The following is a 19629-nucleotide window of genomic DNA, read 5'->3' as shown; positions in this document are numbered from 1 at the left end:
TATTATTATTATTATTATTATTATTATTATTATTGTTATTATTATCATTATTAAAAAAAAACTACGGTTAACTATGGCTTTATTGCGCGACTTCTGGAGAATCTGACTGAGGAAGTGACTATGTTTAAATTCAAGAGGACTGCATAATTACGTGCGGGACGAAAGCGTGTGAAAGTGAAGGTGTAACTGACGAAAAACGATGACAAACTTAACAGAAAACATTAACAAGGAGGTGTAAGAAAAGAATGGAAAAGAAGAATAAATAGTTCAAAAACTAATTAAAAGACGTTCAGATCTTGCGCTGGTAGTCATGTGAGAGGTCTCTGATTAACGAGATTTGTGTTTATTAACATTTCTTAGACGATGGTGTTGTTTTTAGAAAGCCTATTTGGAAGTACTAGAAGACTTTTCTGGAACCTTGATCACTTCCAACGATAATTTCACGAGGGGCGAAAATTGCATTGGGAACATCGTTCTGTTTCGCTTCTGCTATCATTTTCCTGGTTCATGAAATGCAAACTGCTGATCGTAAGAGGCTCAGAGAAGGTGTAATCAGAGATTTAGAACGACAAGAGAAAAAGAGGAGAAACCTTGAAGAGTTAGAACAACAGATCGAACTAACAAAGAAGTTACAAGAGCAGAGAGACAAGTGATCTGTAATTTCCTCATGAAAAGAACTTCACAGAACTTTGTGGGGACCATAACTCAATTGTCTTATGGATTAAATAAATATACTGAGCAGTTTTGGTAATTCAAAAGTGAAGCGAAGATATAAGATCTATATGGGACAGAAAATTATTTAAAGTAAGCTTGCAAGATCTTGTTTCAGTCACCTGCTATGGTCACGTTACCAAACGTTTTAGAATAAAAATTATTATTCGTGTGATTTACTGAGGTCTTTTGTATATATCGTCATCACTAACTGATTAGTCGCCTGGCACAAGTTACTGGTTCTTTTGTTTTGATCTAATAATAGTGGTGATGATTTGCTTTCTCGAAGACTGCGTGTAAAACAGATGGATTTTTTTTCTTGCGTTTTTCAGGTGAGCAGGGGCCAGACACGCGCGTGATGTAGAGCGTAAAAAAAAAATCGTTCCAACTCGATCGCGTTTTTGTTCCATAGCGCTCACCTAACACTTACTTCTGCTTACTTTAAAGATGCCAAAAAAAAAAAGACTGGAAAACTTAAAAAAACACGCCTACTTTTGATATGAGATTGAAGATGATAATTGTTATTTCTGTCCAAGATAAAGTCAGGGAATTTTGAAAAGCATTGTTCAGATGGCCATGTCTACTTCAAAACGGAAATTGAATAATACTTAGTGTATTGTCCAGATTAAAAGGGAAATTTCCCTTGCTAAGGTGTGTTTGACACGTTAAACATCACGCCACATTTCTCGAGAACAATGAACTCTACATTGCCAAGGCATTTAGCATATTAAGGGTCTAAAATTTCCGTGTGGCATAAATAACAAGTCATAACACCTCAACCAGTCTCCGGATAAAATTCGAGTTGCAGTCTTGCAGTTCGACCAATAATCATTGAGATAATCAGTTTTTGCGTCTGCCATCATGACATTTCTCGCTCTAACTTGAATTTCAAGGTAAGTAAATAACAGTTTTGTTCAACTATTAACAAAATAAAACAACAACAGACAATATCGATGAAGGTCCAAGAAACTCTAAAACTTATTAGACTTGGCATACCTCTCAATTTCTGATCACTGCTGTCAGTAACAAGATGTTACGTTTAGCATTTAATAATAATTTATTATTATTTATATGGCGCAAAATACATGTGGATATGATCTAATGCGCTCCATTTGACGTTTGGCAGTCATCATCTTACGTACAGAAAATGTAAAAGTTTTAAGCCGCTTTTAGCCTAAAACTGAAAGCAATCTTTGTACCCTTGAATTTCCTGTTATCATCAAATGCGCAATAACTTGTTCCTTCGTGCTTCTTGTTCATGCCATGCAAGTTCGTAATCACATTCATTTAGGATATCTTTTAGGAAGTTACAACAGAAATTTATAAGTCTTTAAAAACTGGGAAGAACTTTAAAATTTCATAAAAATGTAAATCAAAGAACCGTGATAGAATAATATCAGACGTGAAATTAATTCAAACTGTTTGCTAGCAAAGAAACCTTCTTATCAATAAAGTGGAGTTGAGGTTTGAAAAAAATAGGTTTTTACGCTATACCAAGCTTATCGAGGTGAATTTTTCGAAGGACTTTAAGTTCTAAGATGCACAATCATCCTATGGCGTCACAGTCTTCGATTTCTCGTTTTCTGCATTTTAATGAGATACAACATTTGAACCTCGAGAGGAAATATTTTAGTTTTAATTATAAAGTGCTGGGACTAAGCATCCAAACAGAAAGCAGATTCAGTGGGTAGACCTTATGCTAATATAAAGTAGAGATGAGTTTTCACTTTGGCTCAAGTGAATTTAGTTGTGTAGCCACTTTTCGTATCCATACCGTCATGCACAATTGATCAGTGCGTATGAGCGATAAAGTATTTATTTTAACGAGAACAACATGGCGAAAGAAATTTTCCCTTTTCCCCTCACATTCATCAATCACTGTTTAATTTCACTGAAGACGTATGCATGCTTCAACAAATCTCTTTCAGGATTTTGGTCGAGGATAGCTATCGCCAGAGCTCATGCCGAGTATGGCTCTACAGCCTTTTACGAACGAGCAGCTGAATTACTTTAAATTTGCCTCAATTGTACTGAATGAGTTCGCCATTGCTTTGCGTCAGACATTCAAATCCATGTGGGACAACAGATTTGGACATCGTCCCGGGTATCAACTGTGGGATAACTCCACGATAGCGAGAAATTTGTTTCTCACTGAAGAAGGTGGAAAAAGCAAAGTTCCTACACACATCTCCTATGAAGACTGGGATTGTACCGCCCTGTTCCAGGCCACCATCTATGCAAGGTCCTTCGCCACGCCAGATAGCAAAGGTCATTACAAGACACTTGGCGAACTGTACGTAAAACACCATAAAGTACCTCGTGGAAAGTTCCATCCATCTGTTTTGAGTCCAAGTGGAAATAAAGCCGAAACCTTCGCTCTCGCGATTGATCAGCTTCGACTTTTACGAAACTCGCTTTGTCACTCAGACAGGTCAGAGATTGATAAACCAACCTTTGACCAATTTGTGCAGCTCGCTAAAGAAGCATTCAAAGCTCTTGGTATCATGACAGATCCCGTTGATGCCATCGGTGGATTGACAGAGTCTGACTTTCCCACCAAAGAAGTTCGCAAATTGGAGGAAAGTCTTCGACAGGAGACCAGATCATACATCGAGTGTCTCGAGGAAGTAAGATCAGGTGTCGAGTGTTTCGAAGAAGTGAGATCAGGTGTCGACAAATTAATAGCACAGGGGAATGCTATGGTAAAAGTTGAAGACCTCGTTTTGTTGGAGAGAAAAATAGATGATTTGAAACTTAAGATGGATCAAGATCAAACAGGTATAAACTGATTGTAAACTTTACAGGATTTTTAGATTAACAACAATTCTAGGATACAATGCGGCAGAGTCTTATGAGCACTACTTTGGCAGGGAGGACCAAGAGACAACAGTGTTATTATTCTGCAGCTGTACTTTAGTATGAATAGGTCAACGGGGCAACTTCCAGCTTTGAACATGTCTTGAAAATCCTTTCTTCTTCCCTAACATGACTCTCTTCTATAATCAGAGTACCACCTCGAACAATCTGTTTTCTTTTATGTCAAAACAGCTTTTTCATGAAGTAAACTACACCCGCGATATTTACCAACATCGTGACTCTTGTAGGATGTTCCTAAGATCACAACTTCACAGAAAAAACAAGAAGCCCATGACTAGAGCTGTATCCATAATACTAGATTTTTAATATTACTGTAAAATTAACCCTTTTTTGTAATCGTTATTTTTCATTTGCTCTTCAAGCTACCGACATTTAGCTCTTTCATGATTGCATCAATTTGTTCCTTTTAAGATTCAAAGCCATTCCTTCCACCATCAAATCTTCCTTCAAGGGTTCCATACTTCACGGGCCGTCAGAGAGAATGTGAAGACATCAGCCGTCACTTAACTTCCAAAAGTTCCCGGATCGTGTCCATATGGGGCTCGCCTGGTTTTGGTAAGACTTCTGTGGCAACTGAAGTCGGATATCAACTCCAAACTGGTGGACTTCCCGTATACTTCTTCTCCATGCGAGGGCTTCTTTCAAAAGCCGATCTGACTACGCAGCTTCTAAGCTTCTTTAAAAGACACTACACAAAAGATCAAATGCCTCATGGGATGTCCATAGAAGACGAACTTTCCCTCTTTCTAAGCGACATTTCAGGTGAATTTGTGATGATTCTTGACAATGCAGATGATTTACTCGAAAGTGGAGCACCGAATGTGAAGGAGGATTTCATAAACCTTCTGGTAGTCATTCTTTGTCAATTCAAAAACTTAACATTTTTTCTTACCACGAGGCAATCTCTTGAATTTATGAATGTACATTTTAAAGGCCATCAAGCAGTAAGAATAGGGCCTTTACACGAGTCCTTCTCTCAAACGTTAGTCGGCGGACTACTTCCAAAAGCGACCGCGTCTGACTGCTCGAATATTGCAAAAATATGCGGGTTCGTACCTTTGGCCATGAAACTGTTATGTTCCTCTATTGCTGAAGATAATACTCAGCCGACTCAATTTTTGGTTAGCTTCAAGGAATCTATAGAAGATAACCTTTTGGAGCTGTTGGACAATCCAGATTATCCAAGCAATCTGCGATTGAAGCTCCTATTTGAATCCTCTTTTCAGAGACTCTCTATATCAGAGAAAGAAGCGCTGGTATCACTTAGTGTTCTTTCTGGAGATTTTAACCACTCGGTTGCTACAGCTGTCATGGGTGTTAAACCAACTCTGGAGGCCAGAAAAATCTTGCATAGGCTTCGGAGAAAATCCTTCCTCGACTCTAGCTTAAAATCTGAGTCATTTTCGATGCATAAGTTGATTCTGTCGTTTGTAAGGGAAAGAGGTCAAGATGAAATGAAAGAGGCCATGCTGAACTCCAAAGCACGTTTGTCTGCATTTTACGTCTCTCTTTTCGAGCAGCTAAATCAACAGTTTTTGACAGGACAATCCATGCAAGCATTTATTGATTTCTATGAAGAGAAGCAGAATATTGTTCAAAGTCTTATGGAGAGCTGTTCCGATCCTAAGACATGTGACGTTGCATTTGGTGTCCTGACAAAAGCAGAAATCTTTCTAGACTCCCTTTTCTGGTGCAAGGGAAAAATCATCGACAAAATTTACGATCACGCAACCAAAGAAGCTCAGAAGTTTAAAAAGGGCGCGTTCTACAGTCAGTTGCTGGTGTCCTTAGCATTCACCGAAGTGACTTGGGGGATAGATGGGAGATCGATGACGCTGCTCTCTAAAGCCGAAGGCCCTTCTTTGTCGGTAGATGATAAAATAAAAATCCTGTGTTATGGAGGCATCTGTCAACTGGTTTCAGGCAAAGTAGACGACGGAGCTCAGAAGTTGCAAGAAGCTCTTTGCTTGATGAGTGACAGCCCGGAACAGCGAATTCTCAGCGTAACTGCACTGCAAATTCTTGTTACTTACTTTCTTTTCAATAAAAAGAAAGCAACTTCACTAGAGTTTTACACCAAAGCTTTACATGAATGCAGAGCATTAGGAGACACAAGTCTTCTTGTTATTCCTCCGGTGAATAACAAAGATTTGACAATGATCGAAGCAGATATGCCGGAATCAGATAATATAACCACTCAACCACTTAGATTAGAAACTATTTGCGTTGTTAGCAAAGCAACAGAAATGTTCTCTGATTACGAAACAAAGCAAGCAATAAGCAAATCTGTGCTAAGGATGTCGAATCTAACAAAAACACAGATCATCCCACATTCCATTGGTTCATGGACCTTCCAGCGCAACATCAATTCGACACTTAAAAATGTACTGAATAATCCTGAGGAGGCATCAAAGTTGTGCGACACACAGATCAGTTATCATAAAAAGACCTTAAAACAAAGTGGAAAAGTTAACGCAGGAGATAGAGCTAAACCCATAAAAAATCTTGATTTAAATTTGCATCAAGAAGAATTATATAAAAGCTTTCTGGACCAAGGCAACACTCTTCGTCAGATGAAAAACTATCCTAAAGCCATTCAATTCTTTGAATATGCCCTAAACATCGTAAGAGGACTGTTCGGGGAGAAACACCAAGACACAGCCGAAAGTTACTTTTCTATCGGACTAACACAACATGCTATAGGAAATTTCTCGTCAGCACTTAAGTCCCATCACTGTGCTCTTGAAATAAGAGTTAAACTCTTCGGGGAAGAACACCGAGACACAGCCGAAAGTAACTTTTCTATCGGACTAACACAACATGCTTTAGGAAATTTCTCGTCAGCACTTAAGTCCCATCAGTCTGCACTTGACATAAGAGTTAAACTCTTCGGCGAAGAACACCGAGACACAGCCGAAAGTTACTTTTCTATCGGAGTAACACAACATGCTTTGGGCAATTTCTCGTCAGCACTTCAGTCCAAACACCGTGCTCTTGACATGAGAGTTAAACTCTTCGGGGAAGAACACCGAGACACAGCCGAAAGTTACTTTTCTATCGGAGTAACACAACATGCTTTAGGAAACTTCTCGTCAGCACTTCAGTCCCTACAGCATGCTCTTGACGTAAGAGTTAAACTCTTCGGGGAAGAACACCGAGACACAGCCGAAAGTTACTTTTCTATCGGAGTAACACAACATACTTTAGGAAATTTCTCGTCAGCACTTCAGTCCCATCAGCGTGCTCTTGACATAAGAGTTAAACTCTTCGGCGAAGAACACCCAGACACCGCCAAAAGTTACTTTTCTATCGGAGTAACACAACATGGTTTACGGAATTTCTCGTCAGCACTTCAGTCCCGTCAGCATGCTCTTGACATAAGAGTTAAACTCTTCGGCGAAGAACACCCAGACACAGCCGAAAGTTACTTTTCTATCGGAGTAACACAACATGCTTTAGGAAGTTTCTCCTCAGCACTTCGGCCCCATCAGCGTGCTCTTGACATAAGAGTTCAACTCTTCGGGGAAGAACACCGAGACACAGCCGAAAGTTACTTTTGTATCGGAGTAACACAACATGCTTTCGGCAATTTCTCGTCAGCACTTCAGTCCATACAGCATGCTCTTGACATAAGAGTTAAAGTCTTCGGGGAAGAACACCAACAGACAGCCGAAAGTTACTTTTCTATCGGAGTAACACAACATGCTTTAGGAAATTTCTCGTCAGCACTTCAGTCCCATCAGCGTGCTCTCGACATAACGGTTAAACTCTTCGGCGAAGAACACCCAGACACAGCCAAAAGTTACTTTTCTATCGGAGTAACACAACATGCTTTAGGAAATTTATCGTCAGCACTTCAGTCCCGTCAGCATGCTCTTGACATAAGAGTTAAACTCTTCGGGGAAGAACACCAAGACACAGCCGAAAGTTACTTTTCTATCGGAGTAACGCAACATGCTTTCGGCAATTTCACGTCAGCACTTCAGTCCATACAGCGTGCTCTTGACATAACAGTTAAACTCTTCGGGGAAGAACACCGTGACACAGCCGAAAGTTACTTTTCTATCGGAGTAACACAACATGCTTTAGGAAATTGTTCGTCAGCACTTCAGTTCCATCAGCGTGCTCTTGACATAAGAGTTAAACTCTTCGGCGAAGAACACCCAGACACAGCCAAAAGTTACTTTTCTATCGGAGTAACACAACATGCTTTAAGAAATTGCTCGTTAGCACTTCAGTTCCATCAGCGTGCTCTTGACATAAGAGTTGAACTCTTCGGCGAAGAACACCCAGACACAGCCGAAAGTTACTTTTCTATCGGAGTAACAAAACATGCTTTAGGAAACTTCTCGTCAGCACTTCAGTCCCATCAGCGTGCTCTTGACATAAGAGTTAAACTCTTCGGCGAAGAACACCCAGACACTGCCAAAAGTTACTTTTCTATCGGATTAACACAACATGGTTTACGGAATTTCTCGTCAGCACTTCAGTCCCGTCAGCATGCTCTTGACATAAGAGTTAAACTCTTCGGGGAAGAACACCCAGACACAGCCGAAAGTTACTTTTCTATCGGAGTAACACAACATGCTTTAGGAAATTTCTCCTCAGCACTTCAGCCCCATCAGCGTGCTCTTGACATAAGAGTTAAACTCTTCGGGGAAGAACACCGAGACACAGCCGAAAGTTACTTTTGTATCGGAGTAACACAACATGCTTTCGGCAATTTCTCGTCAGCACTTCAGTCCCATCAGCATGCTCTTGACATAAGAGTTAAAGTCTTCGGGGAAGAACACCAACACACAGGCGAAAGTTACTTTTCTATCGGAGTAACACAACATACTTTAGGAAACTTCTCGTCGGCACTTCAGTCCCATCAGCGTGCTTTTGACATAAGAGTTAACCTCTTCGGGGAAGAACACCGAGACACAGCCGAAAGTAACTTTTCTATCGGAGTAACACAACATACTTTAGGAAACTTCTCGTCAGCACTTCAGTCCCATCAGCGTGCTCTCGACATAAGAGTTAAACTCTTCGGCGAAGAACACCCAGACACAGCCAAAAGTTACTTTTCTATCGGAGTAACACAACATGCTTTAGGAAATTTCTCGTCAGCACTTCAGTCCTGTCAGCATGCTCTTGACATAAGAGTTAAACTCTTCGGGGAAGAACACCCAGACACAGCCGAAAGTTACTTTTCTATCGGAGTAACACAACATGCTTTAGGAAACTTCTCGTCAGCACTTCAGTCCCTACAGCATGCTCTTGACGTAAGAGTTAAACTCTTCGGGGAAGAACACCGAGACACAGCCGAAAGTTACTTTTCTATCGGAGTAACACAACATACTTTAGGAAATTTCTCGTCAGCACTTCAGTCCCATCAGCGTGCTCTTGACATAAGAGTTAAACTCTTCGGGGAAGAACACCCAGACACAGCCGAAAGTTACTTTTCTATCGGAGTAACACAACATGCTTTAGGAAACTTCTCGTCAGCACTTCAGTCCCATCAGCGTGCTCTTGACATAGGAGTTCAACTCTTCGGGGAAGAACACCGAGACACAGCCGAAAGTTACTTTTCTATCGGAGTAACACAACATTCTCTGGGCAATTTCTCGTCAGCACTTCAGTCCAAACACCGTGCTCTTGACATAAGAGTTAAACTCTTCGGGGAAGAACACCGAGACACAACCGAAAGTTACTTTTCTATCGGAGTAACACAACATGCTTTAGGAAACTTCTCGTCAGCACTTCAGTCCCTACAACATGCTCTTGACGTAAGAGTTAAACTCTTCGGGGAAGAACATAGAGACACAGCCGAAAGTTACTTTTCTATCGGAGTAACACAACATGCTTTAGGAAATTTCTCGTCAGCACTTCAGTCCCATCAGCGTGCTCTTGACATAAGAGTTAAAGTCTTCGGCGAAGAACACCCAGACACCGCCAAAAGTTACTTTTCTATCGGAGTAACACAACATGGTTTACGGAATTTCTTGTCAGCACTTTAGTCCTCTCAGCATGCTCTTGACATAAGAGTTAAACTCTTTGGCGAAGAACACCCAGACACAGCCGAAAGTTACTTTTCTATCGGAGTAACACAACATGCTTTAGGAAGTTTCTCCTCAGCACTTCGGCCCCATCAGCGTGCTCTTGACATAAGAGTTCAACTCTACGGGGAAAAACACCGAGACACAGCCGAAAGTTACTTTTGTATCGGAGTAACACAACATGCTTTCGGCAATTTCTCGTCAGCACTTCAGTCCATACAGCATGCTCTTGACATAAGAGTTAAAGTCTTCGGGGAAGAACACCAACAGACAGCCGAAAGTTACTTTTCTATCGGAGTAACCCAACATGCTTTACGGAATTTCTCGTCAGCACTTCAGTCCCATCAGCGTGCTCTTCACATAAGAGTTAAACTCTTCGGGGAAGAACACCGAGACACAGCCGAAAGTTACTTTTCTATCGGAGTAACACAACATGCTTTAGGAAATTTCCCGTCAGCACTTCAGTCCCATCAGCGTGCTCTCGACATAAGAGTTAAACTCTTCGGCGAAGAACACCCAGACACAGCCAAAAGTTACTTTTCTATCGGAGTAACACAACATGCTTTAGGAAATTTCTCATTAGCACTTCAGTCCCGTCAGCATGCTCTTGAGATAAGACTTAAACTCTTCGGGGAAGAACACCCAGACACAGCCGAAAGTTACTTTTCTATAGGAGTAACACAACATGCTTTCAGCAATTTCTCGTCAGCACTTCAGTCCATACAGCGTGCTCTTGACATAAGAATTAAACTGTTCGGAGAAGAACACCGAGACACAGCCGAAAGTTACTTTTCTATCGGAGTAACACAACATGCTTTAGGAAATTTGTCGTCAGCATTTCAGTCTCATCAGCGTGCTCTTGACATTAGAATTAAACTCTTCGGCGAAGAACACCCAGACACCGCCAAAAGTTACTTTTCTATCGGAGTAACACAACATGCTTTAGGAAATTTCTCGTCAGCACTTCAGTCCCATCAGCGTGTTCTTGACATAAGAGTTAAACTCTTTGGGGAAGAACACCGAGACACAGCCGAAAGTTACTTTTCTATCGGAGTAACACAACATACTTTCGGCAATTTCTCATCAGCACTTCAGTCCATACAGCGTGCTCTTGACATAAGAGTTAAACTGTTCGGAGAAGAACACCGAGACACAGCCGAAAGTTACTTTTCTATCGGAGTAACACAACAAGCTTTAGGAAATTTCTCGTCAGCACTTCAGTCCCATCAGCGTGCTCTTGACATAAGAATTAAACTCTTCGGCGAAGAACACCCAGACACCGCCAAAAGTTACTTTTCTATCGGAGTAACACAACATGCTTTAGGAAATTTCTCGTCAGCACTTCAGTCCCATCAGCGTGCTCTTGACATAAGAGTTAAACTCTTTGGGGAAGAACACCCAGACACAGCCGAAAGTTACTTTTCTATCGGAGTAACACAACATACTTTCGGCAATTTCTCATCAGCACTTCAGTCCATACAGCATGCTCTTGACATAAGAGTTAAACTCTTTGGGGAAGAGCACCGAGACACAGCCGAAAGTTACTTTTCTATCGGAGAAACACAACATGCTTTAGACAATTTCTCGTCAGCACTTCAGTCCCATCAGCGTGCTCTTGACATAAGAGTTAAACTCTTCGGCGAAGAACACCCAGACACCGCCAAAAGTTAGTTTTCTATCGGAGTAACACAACATGCTTTAGGAAATTTCTCGTCAGCACTTCACTACGGTCAGCGTGCTCTTGACATAAGAGTTAAACTCTTCGGGGAAGAACACCTAGACACAGCTGAAAGTTACTTTTCTATCGGAGTAACACAATATGCTTTAGGAAATTTCTCGTCAGCGGTTCAGTTGAAACAGCGCGCTCTTGACATAAGAGTTAAACTCTTCGGGGAAGAACACCGAGGCACAGCCGAAAGTTACTTTTTTATCGGAGTAACACAACATGCTTTAGGAAATTTTCGTCGGAACTTCAGTCCGAACAGCGTGCTCTTGACATAAGAGTTAAACTCTTCGGCGAAGAACACTCAGACACAGCCAAAAGTTACTTTTCTATCGGATTAACAACATGCCTTGGGAGACTTTTTATCAGCACTTCAGTCCGATCAGCGTGCTCTTGAGATAAGAATTAAACTCTTTGGCGAAGAACACCAAGACACAGCTCAGAGTTACTTTCCTATCGGAGTAACACAACATGCTGTAGGCAATATCTCGTCAGCACATCAGTCCAAACAGCGCGCTCTTGACATAAGAGTTAAAGTCTTCGGGGAAGAACACCCAGACACAGCAGAGAGTTACACTAATCTCGGAGTAACACAACATGCCTCAGGAGACATTTTATCAGCACTTAAGTACAAACAGGGTGCTCTTGACATAAGAGTTAAACTCTTCACGGAAGAAAACCCAGACACAGCTGAGAGTTACGCACATCTTGGAGTAACACAACATGACTCAGGAGACTTTTTGCCAGCACTTCAGTCCAAACAACGTGCCCTTGACATAGGAATTAAACTCTTCGGCAAAGAACACCGAGACACAGCTCAGAGTTAATCTTCTATCGGAGTAACACAACATGTTTTAGGGAATTACTGGTCAACACTTCAGTCCAAACAGCGTGCTCTTGACGTAAGAGTTAAACTCTTTGGGGAAGAACACTCAGACACAGCTAAGAGTTACGTTAATTTGGAGTAACACAACATGCCTCAGGAGACTTTTTATCCGCACGTCACTCCGATCAGCGTTCCCTTAACATAAGAGTTAAACTCTTTGGCAAAGAACACCAAGACACAGCTCAGAGTTACTGTTCTATCGGAGTAACACAACATGTTTTAGGGAGTTACTGGTCAGCACTTCAATCCAAACAGCGTGCTCTTGACATAAGAGTTAAACTCTTCGGGGAAGAACACCCAGACACAGCAGAGAGTTACGCTAATCTCGGAGTGACACAACATGCCTCAGGAGACTTTTTATCAGGACTTCAGTCCGATCAGCGCGCTCTTGACATAAGAGTTAAACTTTTCGGAGAAAAACACCCAGACACAGCTCATAGTTATCTTAATCTCGGAGTAACATAACATACTTTAGGCAATTTTACGGCAGCACTTTAGTCCGATCAGCGTGCTCTTGACATAACGAGTTAAACTCTTCGGGGAAGAACACTCAGACACAGCTCATAGTGACCTTAATCTCGGAGTAACGTAATATGCTTTAGGCAATTTTACGGCAGCTCTTCAGTCCGATCAGCGTGCTCTTGACATGAGAGTTAAAAACTTCGGGAAAGCCAGACAGCTGAGTGTTACTTTTCTCTCGGAGTAACACAACATGCCTCAGGCGATTTTTTGTCAGCACTTTAGTTCAAACAGTGTGCTGTTGACATAAGAGTTAAACTCTTCGGGAAAGAACACCCAGACACCGCCTAAAGTTACTTTAACCCCTTAGTTACAGAACAAGCTTTAGGCAAATCGCTCTGACGAAAGGCTAACGCTCGAAACGTCAGCTTTTTTACTCTTTACGGTGGCCAATTGACGTTTTCAACTCAGTTGTTAACATTAAATTACAATTTAAATTAAGGTTACTTTTCACTCAGAGGCCGAAAAATCCCTTTTTGTTGATATTTGAGTAAACTGAATTAAAAAATTTAAACTAACCTTTCCACTAAAGAGATTTCTAATATTTTTAAAAGCACCCGAGTTATTTAGAAAAACGTACTTTCAAAAAAAGTTAATAAATCAGGAGGGTGTCATAATCTTGGACCTTGGCGAATCTGCTGGGGGAATTTTCGCGGCAACCACTCATCTTGGGGCTCGTTTTCCATGTTATTTCCATAGTTTGTTTACGTCGCACACTAGACAAAATTCACAATGCGAAGTTCTTTGCTCACGGAAAAACCTTTACTCATCGAAAAATCAAAAGCGGAAGAAAGTCCTTGGTAAAAAAAAAGAAAAAGAAACAGCTCTAGGCTAGCGTCCATATTTCGAACAAGGAGGTCATCGTCAAACCAAAATTTGCCATACATAATCTTAAAAACAAGGTCTCCTTTTATTTATGCAAGTACCAGCCTTGATATAAATCGTAATTTTGAAAGGTGTCTGTCGATCCGTTGTCTTGCTCCTCAGCACATTTTCCTGTTTTTCCATTTTAGCCTTTGGCGACTCTGCCCATTATTACGTCGTCCTCCTCAAAGCTCCACTGAGCGATCGAGTCTGCAATGGGTTTCTTTTCCTGGGAAATCTTGATCCATCGTCATTGACGCAGGGAGGTCCCGTTGTCCCATTGGTTTGCGGTTTCAGGAGGCGAGTTAAACTTCTAGCGCAGCGCCAGTTGTTTGCAAACCTTCATTAGCTAAAATCTCGCAATCGTCAGATTTCGCCAAAAATTCCAGGAATATTGACAAACGAGAGTGTGTCGGCAAACTTTGATATTTGAAATATTTGTCTCGTGTTGTCCATTTACGCAACACGCTTCGAATATTTTTAGCTACTCCAAGTTTAGATGCTGATATCTAGTCAACCAATCAGAAGATCAAAAAAGCCGATCACACTTTTGTTGATTGGTGCCTTGTGAACAAGACTGTGCAGCCGTTTTGTTCGTGCTGCACACTATTGTTGATTGGTGCCTTGTGAACAAGACTGTGCAGCCGTTTTGTTCGTGCTGCGAGATCCGATACCTGATAGATTCAATAGAAGAACCATCGGTCGTTTCATTGTAAACTGCAGTTCGTAAGCTTTCTTCTGATGTATAGTTTGCTAGGATTATGGTGAAACTAGTACTCCAACGATTTTTTTTCCCGAAGGACAACCGCGAAGGTGGTAAGTAACCTTAACAACTCAGTTGATAAAACCAAATTATCTTGCTATACTCTCCCACTGACGCAGCACCACAGTTTCTTTAGAAACTCACTCCCTTTAATGATAAAACCCAGTTGAAGGACTCCTTCTCTTTTAAGCTGTGTAGAAGAGTAAACCCCGGTCACTCTGGGAAGAAAAGTGACTTGGATTTGCAGAAAAATTAAACGATTTTGGGAAAACTTGAAGGAACCATTTAGTCTTGTTTTTTTTCCTTAACTAAAATAAAAGATTTTTAACTTCACCTCAATGTTTCTTTTCAGAAACTTCATTAAAAAACACTTCCTGTCTAAATCTGAGTTTACTCGAGATAAAAATGTCATTTTTGACGTTTAAGTGAAATGGAAACGAATTAATTGAAGAGGTTCGCGTGGCATCATGGAAGTTTCGGATTACTCATTCGTTTCGCGGGAAAATTAAGTCATTCTAGGTCGGTCAGTCTTATGTTTGACCACTTTCTTTTCTGTATTTGCTGTAATTTTGGTATTCCAACTCCCTGTAAAATATTACAATCATTGATTTTTCTCCCTTAGTACTAGAAGACTGACTGGCTCATCCTGAATAAACTTTTCACATTGAATTTATCGTGTGAGTGTTGTCAGAATGACAACTTTACATTAACTCTAGAATATGAAAAAATAAATAAGTCCCTACCTCTCAGATCCTGTCTCAACCCGTAAAAATTTTTTCTCATTTAAAATTTTAAAAAATGCACCTTAGGTTGGGGACATTACAGATGTGAGAATACTTTTTCTCTACAAGCTGCATCAACTGCGTGCCAACGAAGATTTCGACGAGGACTGACAAAGACGGTTTCTCGCCTGCGGTGTTCAGGTCAAGATTAGAACAAAGTACTCCTGTTACTGAATGATTAGTTAATTGCCTTCGTGCTTTGTTTTCTACGACGAAATCTGTGGTAATAATGGGAGCTGTGTTCGTTTCTGTTTACATAACATGTTATTTCTTATTTCTTTGGTTAATGCTCCAGAGTTTCGTTGCTGTAGAGTAATTTCCTTGGCAAACCAAAAGCTAACTTTTGACGAAATAATCAGCTGTACCACGAGGTACGATGATTTTTCGCCTAAAAGTTATCGGGCAGTTTCACTGCAAACTGCTCCTTTCCTCAGAGATTGTAAAGGCAGAGGCCGTCGTCGTCGAACCGGTCAAACGAAAAACGAGTGAGTTTATAATCATCTGATTCAAGTTAATCTCAAATAGGGATTTTAATACAGAAAAACCTTCTTTAGTTTAAGTGCGACATTGCCATGCGACCCATTTCGCACAACACTTGGATTCACTACCATGCATCTAATTCAATAATATTTGCGTTTCTTTAATTATCTCGTTGCAGTGCTGTTATCACAATAATATTGCTACTGTTGCTACTTTTAGTTTCTTGAGGGCAGGGGGGAATTGATGGCTCATGGAATGGATTTTCGGAAACCTAAGTTAGGAGAATACACGGACCCTTCGAGCTTGTGTTTATGCCAGTATCCGCCAGAGGTTCACGCCACAGGATATCCGTCAGCTCAGGAAACGGCTTGAACTTTATCACAAATGATGCATTTCCGTTATTGAAATACGACATAAACTACAATTGGTAGGATTTTCATACGATAAGAGAAAAAAGCGCAAATGTAGTCGTGTGGAAAGACAGAGTATGAGTACATCTCAAGCGCGTGAAATAAGGAGCTCACTATTCTTCGCATGCGAAATGTCAGCCGAAAAGAATGTTGAAGAATCGTGTACGGTGTGGGAACAGGCTACTTAATCAGCATCCTCTTTAGCTGAATTCTTTGATTATCTTGCCCTGATTTAACTCAGTAGTTATATGTGTTTGTAACAGGCGTCTTCGAAGCCGTTACGGAGCAGACGGCCAACGACATTGAAGAGTAAAATCTCCTCGATGTCGACGATCGAGACACGTCCATTTTGGCCATATAGCTACATCATTTGGAAATTAGTGTTTAAAAATACCTGATATATATGTATTATTCTTGTAGCTATCATTTGGCGCTCCGGCCACACATTACGTCCGTCCTTCTTTCTAGATTTTTCCTTTCTCCACCATAACTGCCGACGTGTCTTCACATTTTTCTAACAGCTATAACTTAATCGTTTTTGGCCGCGCGCTTAATGGAGACACTTTTTGAACGCTAAATCGTACGTACGTATACATTCCTTTTAGGTTAGAGAATCCTAAATGAGCAAATAAACGACATATTATTCGAAGCCAAATTTTCTACAGTTTTTTTTGACACTTAATCGACGGCCATTTTTGAAAACGTTCTGATCCAGGTTACGTGATTGATACACCACACGTGTGTAAGGCAGTGGAAAGGGTAGCCTGAAAAACAGGCTTAATTTTGGCGAGCGAGTGGTATGTATTTTCTGAATGAAAATTATGGCCGCTATCTTTGATTTTAATGGTAGCGGAAGGCTTAGGGAGAGAAAGAAATTTGTACTACGGGGGCGGTCGACGGTCAAAAATAAGAAGAAGAAGGGTGGGGGTGGAGGAGTGAAGATTCTCGCCCCTCCCCCGCCCCCTACCCCCACTGTTTACTCTGACTCCAAATCAAACATGGCCGGTCGGATAAACGACTGCGAGCTTATAACGTTAGTTCCCACTAATAAGAAACCTACAGTGCAGGCTATGAAAAGGGTCATGCTAAGACCTGAAAGTAACAACTTCGCCCTCGCTGTTCAACCGCTACCGAGCGGAAAAAGATTGTATTTGTTCCATTTTGATACAAGCCAGCATTTAGAGACTATGAAATACGAAGCGAGAAATAAAACACTCTCCCTAGAAAGGTTAAATTATCAAAACGCGACGGATCGCGTATCTGTATTCAGAGCCACGGGTAAATTACATGCCATACCAAACAGAGGTAAAAAAAATAGTTGAATATATTATTTTTTTCTCTTAACCATGATCGATTCTGTTACTTATAGAAATATTTTTTAGTCCAAGCCGAAAAGTATTAAACTTAAGATTTTTTCCGGTGTCTATCACTGTGACCTCAAGTCCATCGATTTTGGAGTGAGCGTGACATAAGCGCAAACTGTCGTCACGTATTGTGGGGGGTCTTGAACTGGTTTCGTGAACGAAAATCTTCTTCCACGTTCCGAAAATATACAAGATTTATACTTTCTGTATCTATTTTAACGGAGACCAGTGAGCAGCACAAAGAAAGACTACTTGGTGTTGTAACTTTTTGTTTATTTTTTTCCGACGCGTTTTGTCTGAGACTTCTTCAGGGATGATTACAACTAACATTGAACAGTATATATAGCACATTCGAGTCCCTAATTATGACTTCCAGCGGAAGTGAATAATCACAGGAACATGTTGTAAACCGACGTAACAAGAGACGTCTTGTTATGAGCGCTACACTCAAGCATTGTTTCTCATTTGCGACCGGAAAATAGGATGAAATAAATCTTGTCTGCAATGTTACTCGTTTCAAAAATGTACCACTGTCAGCTGAGCGAATAGTAAATTACTCACGCTCGTTTATCGTAAATAAGGCAAGCCGACAGCCTGAGAGAGGAAGCCATGAAAGCACATGTCATGAGACTGCCTAGCACCCACAGTATTAAACGCAATATCTTGGTTAAGAAAACGAACCGAGTAAGCGACCCAATCGTGCGACGGAAATAACAAGCACGTAATAAGGTAAGATTGAGGAAAGTAGTTGTTATTTCTGTTAGGACTAAGTCAGGAAATTTTGAAGAGCAGGCGTGTTTGTGAGTCGTCCATTCTGTTTTTTTTTTTTTTTGCATCTTTCAAGCAAGCAGAAGTAAGCGTTAGGTGAGCGCTATGAATGAAAAAGAAGTTATTCCTGCTCTAGCGCGTGTTTTGAAGAGCATTGTTCAAGGGGGCAATGTTTATTTCAAAAAGGAAATCGGGCAATGCTGAGTGTATTGGCCAGATTAAAGGGGAATTTCCCTTTCTAAGGCGCGTTTAACCTGTAAACATCACGCCACATTTCTCGAGAACAATGAATTCTTCATTGCTTAGGCATTTAGCATGGTAAGGGTCAGTTTAGAACTTCTGTGTGGTATGAATAGGTAGTCATAACACAACCACTCTCCGGATAAATTTCGAGTTGCATTCTCGCAGTTCGTCCAATAATCATTCAGATAATCAGTTTGTGCGTCTGCCATCATTATATTTCTCGCTCTAACTTGAAATTCGAGGTAGGTGAGTAACAGTTTTCTTCAACTACACCTTCAGTTGTTCATTATCGCCACTGTGTGTTTGTCGACGAATCCGGTGACAACTTTTGGACGGCCAGAAGTCACGGTAAAGCGCAGTAGGGAGAATCTGATTTACGCGCAGATGATCGCTTTTTGTCGCTTAGGAATGTAACTTCACGCAATTGTTCGCCTTTTCAAACAAATGAATGCGTATTTTCGCGTAATGAACAGCAAAAGGTTTATTAACGAACGTTTTGAGCCGATTTTAGCAGAAATTAAAACGCAATCTTTTGTACCCTTCAATTTCCTGTTATTATCAATTGCGCAATAATTTGTTTCTTTGTGCTTGTCGTTCATGCCATGCAAGTTCGTAATCCCATTTATTTAGGATATCTTGTTGGAAGTTAATACTTTGAAAACTTGAAAGAGTTTTGAAATTTCATACACATGTAAATCAAAATAGCGTGATATTATGATATCAAACGTGAAATTATTTCAAACTGTTTCCTGGCAAAGAAAAGTTTGTATCAATAAAATGGAGTTGAGGTTTAAAAAAAGTAGGTTTTGACGCTAAATCGAGCTTATTGAAGTGAATTTTTTGAAGGACTTTAATTTCTAAGATGCACATTCATCCTATAGCGTCACAATCTTCGATTTCTCGGTTTCCGCATTTTAATAAGATACAATTGTTTCGGTTGAACCTCGAGGGAGAAATCTGTTAGTTTTAATTACAAAGTGCTGGGAATTGGCATCCAAACAGAAAGCAGATTCAAAGCGTACATCTTTATTCTAATTAAAGTAGAGATGAGTTTTCACCTTTTCTCAAGTCAATTAAGCTGTGTAGCCACTTTCCGTAATTATGCCGTTATGCGCAATTGATAGAGTCAGTGCGCATGTGCGATTAAATATTTATTCAAACGAGAATAACATGACCAAAGAACTTTTTACCTTTTCCT

The 19629-nt window shown here is 40.6% G+C and overlaps 1 protein-coding gene across 1 annotated transcript; it reads left to right on the top strand.

Moving 5' to 3' along the window:
• Positions 1–1484: 1484 nt before the first annotated feature.
• LOC136277374 (uncharacterized) lies at positions 1485–12179 on the top strand. Its single transcript, XM_066159402.1, has 5 exons — positions 1485–1604; positions 2640–3489; positions 4000–6209; positions 8604–9359; positions 11730–12179. The coding sequence occupies exons 2-5, from the start codon at positions 2673–2675 to the stop codon at positions 12177–12179; spliced, it is 4233 nt and encodes a 1410-aa protein (XP_066015499.1). The 5' UTR covers positions 1485–1604; positions 2640–2672.
• Positions 12180–19629: the final 7450 nt, after the last annotated feature.

The sequence above is a fragment of the Pocillopora verrucosa genome, chromosome 12 (assembly GCF_036669915.1).
Source record: "Pocillopora verrucosa isolate sample1 chromosome 12, ASM3666991v2, whole genome shotgun sequence".
Classification (NCBI taxonomy): domain Eukaryota; kingdom Metazoa; phylum Cnidaria; class Anthozoa; order Scleractinia; family Pocilloporidae; genus Pocillopora; species Pocillopora verrucosa.
The sequence above is the reverse complement of the archived record's forward strand: the minus strand, read 5'-3'. Positions and strand labels throughout refer to the sequence as shown.

Coding starts and splice junctions, on each gene's coding strand:
- LOC136277374 (XM_066159402.1), top strand. CDS start 2,673: ATGCCGAGTATGGCTCTACAGCCTTTTACGAACGAGCAGCTGAATTAC. Junction 3,490..3,999: donor GATGGATCAAGATCAAACAG/GTATAAACTGAT, acceptor GTTCCTTTTAAG/ATTCAAAGCCATTCCTTCCA. Junction 9,360..11,729: donor CCCTACAACATGCTCTTGAC/GTAAGAGTTAAA, acceptor TCAGCACTTCAG/TCCGATCAGCGTGCTCTTGA.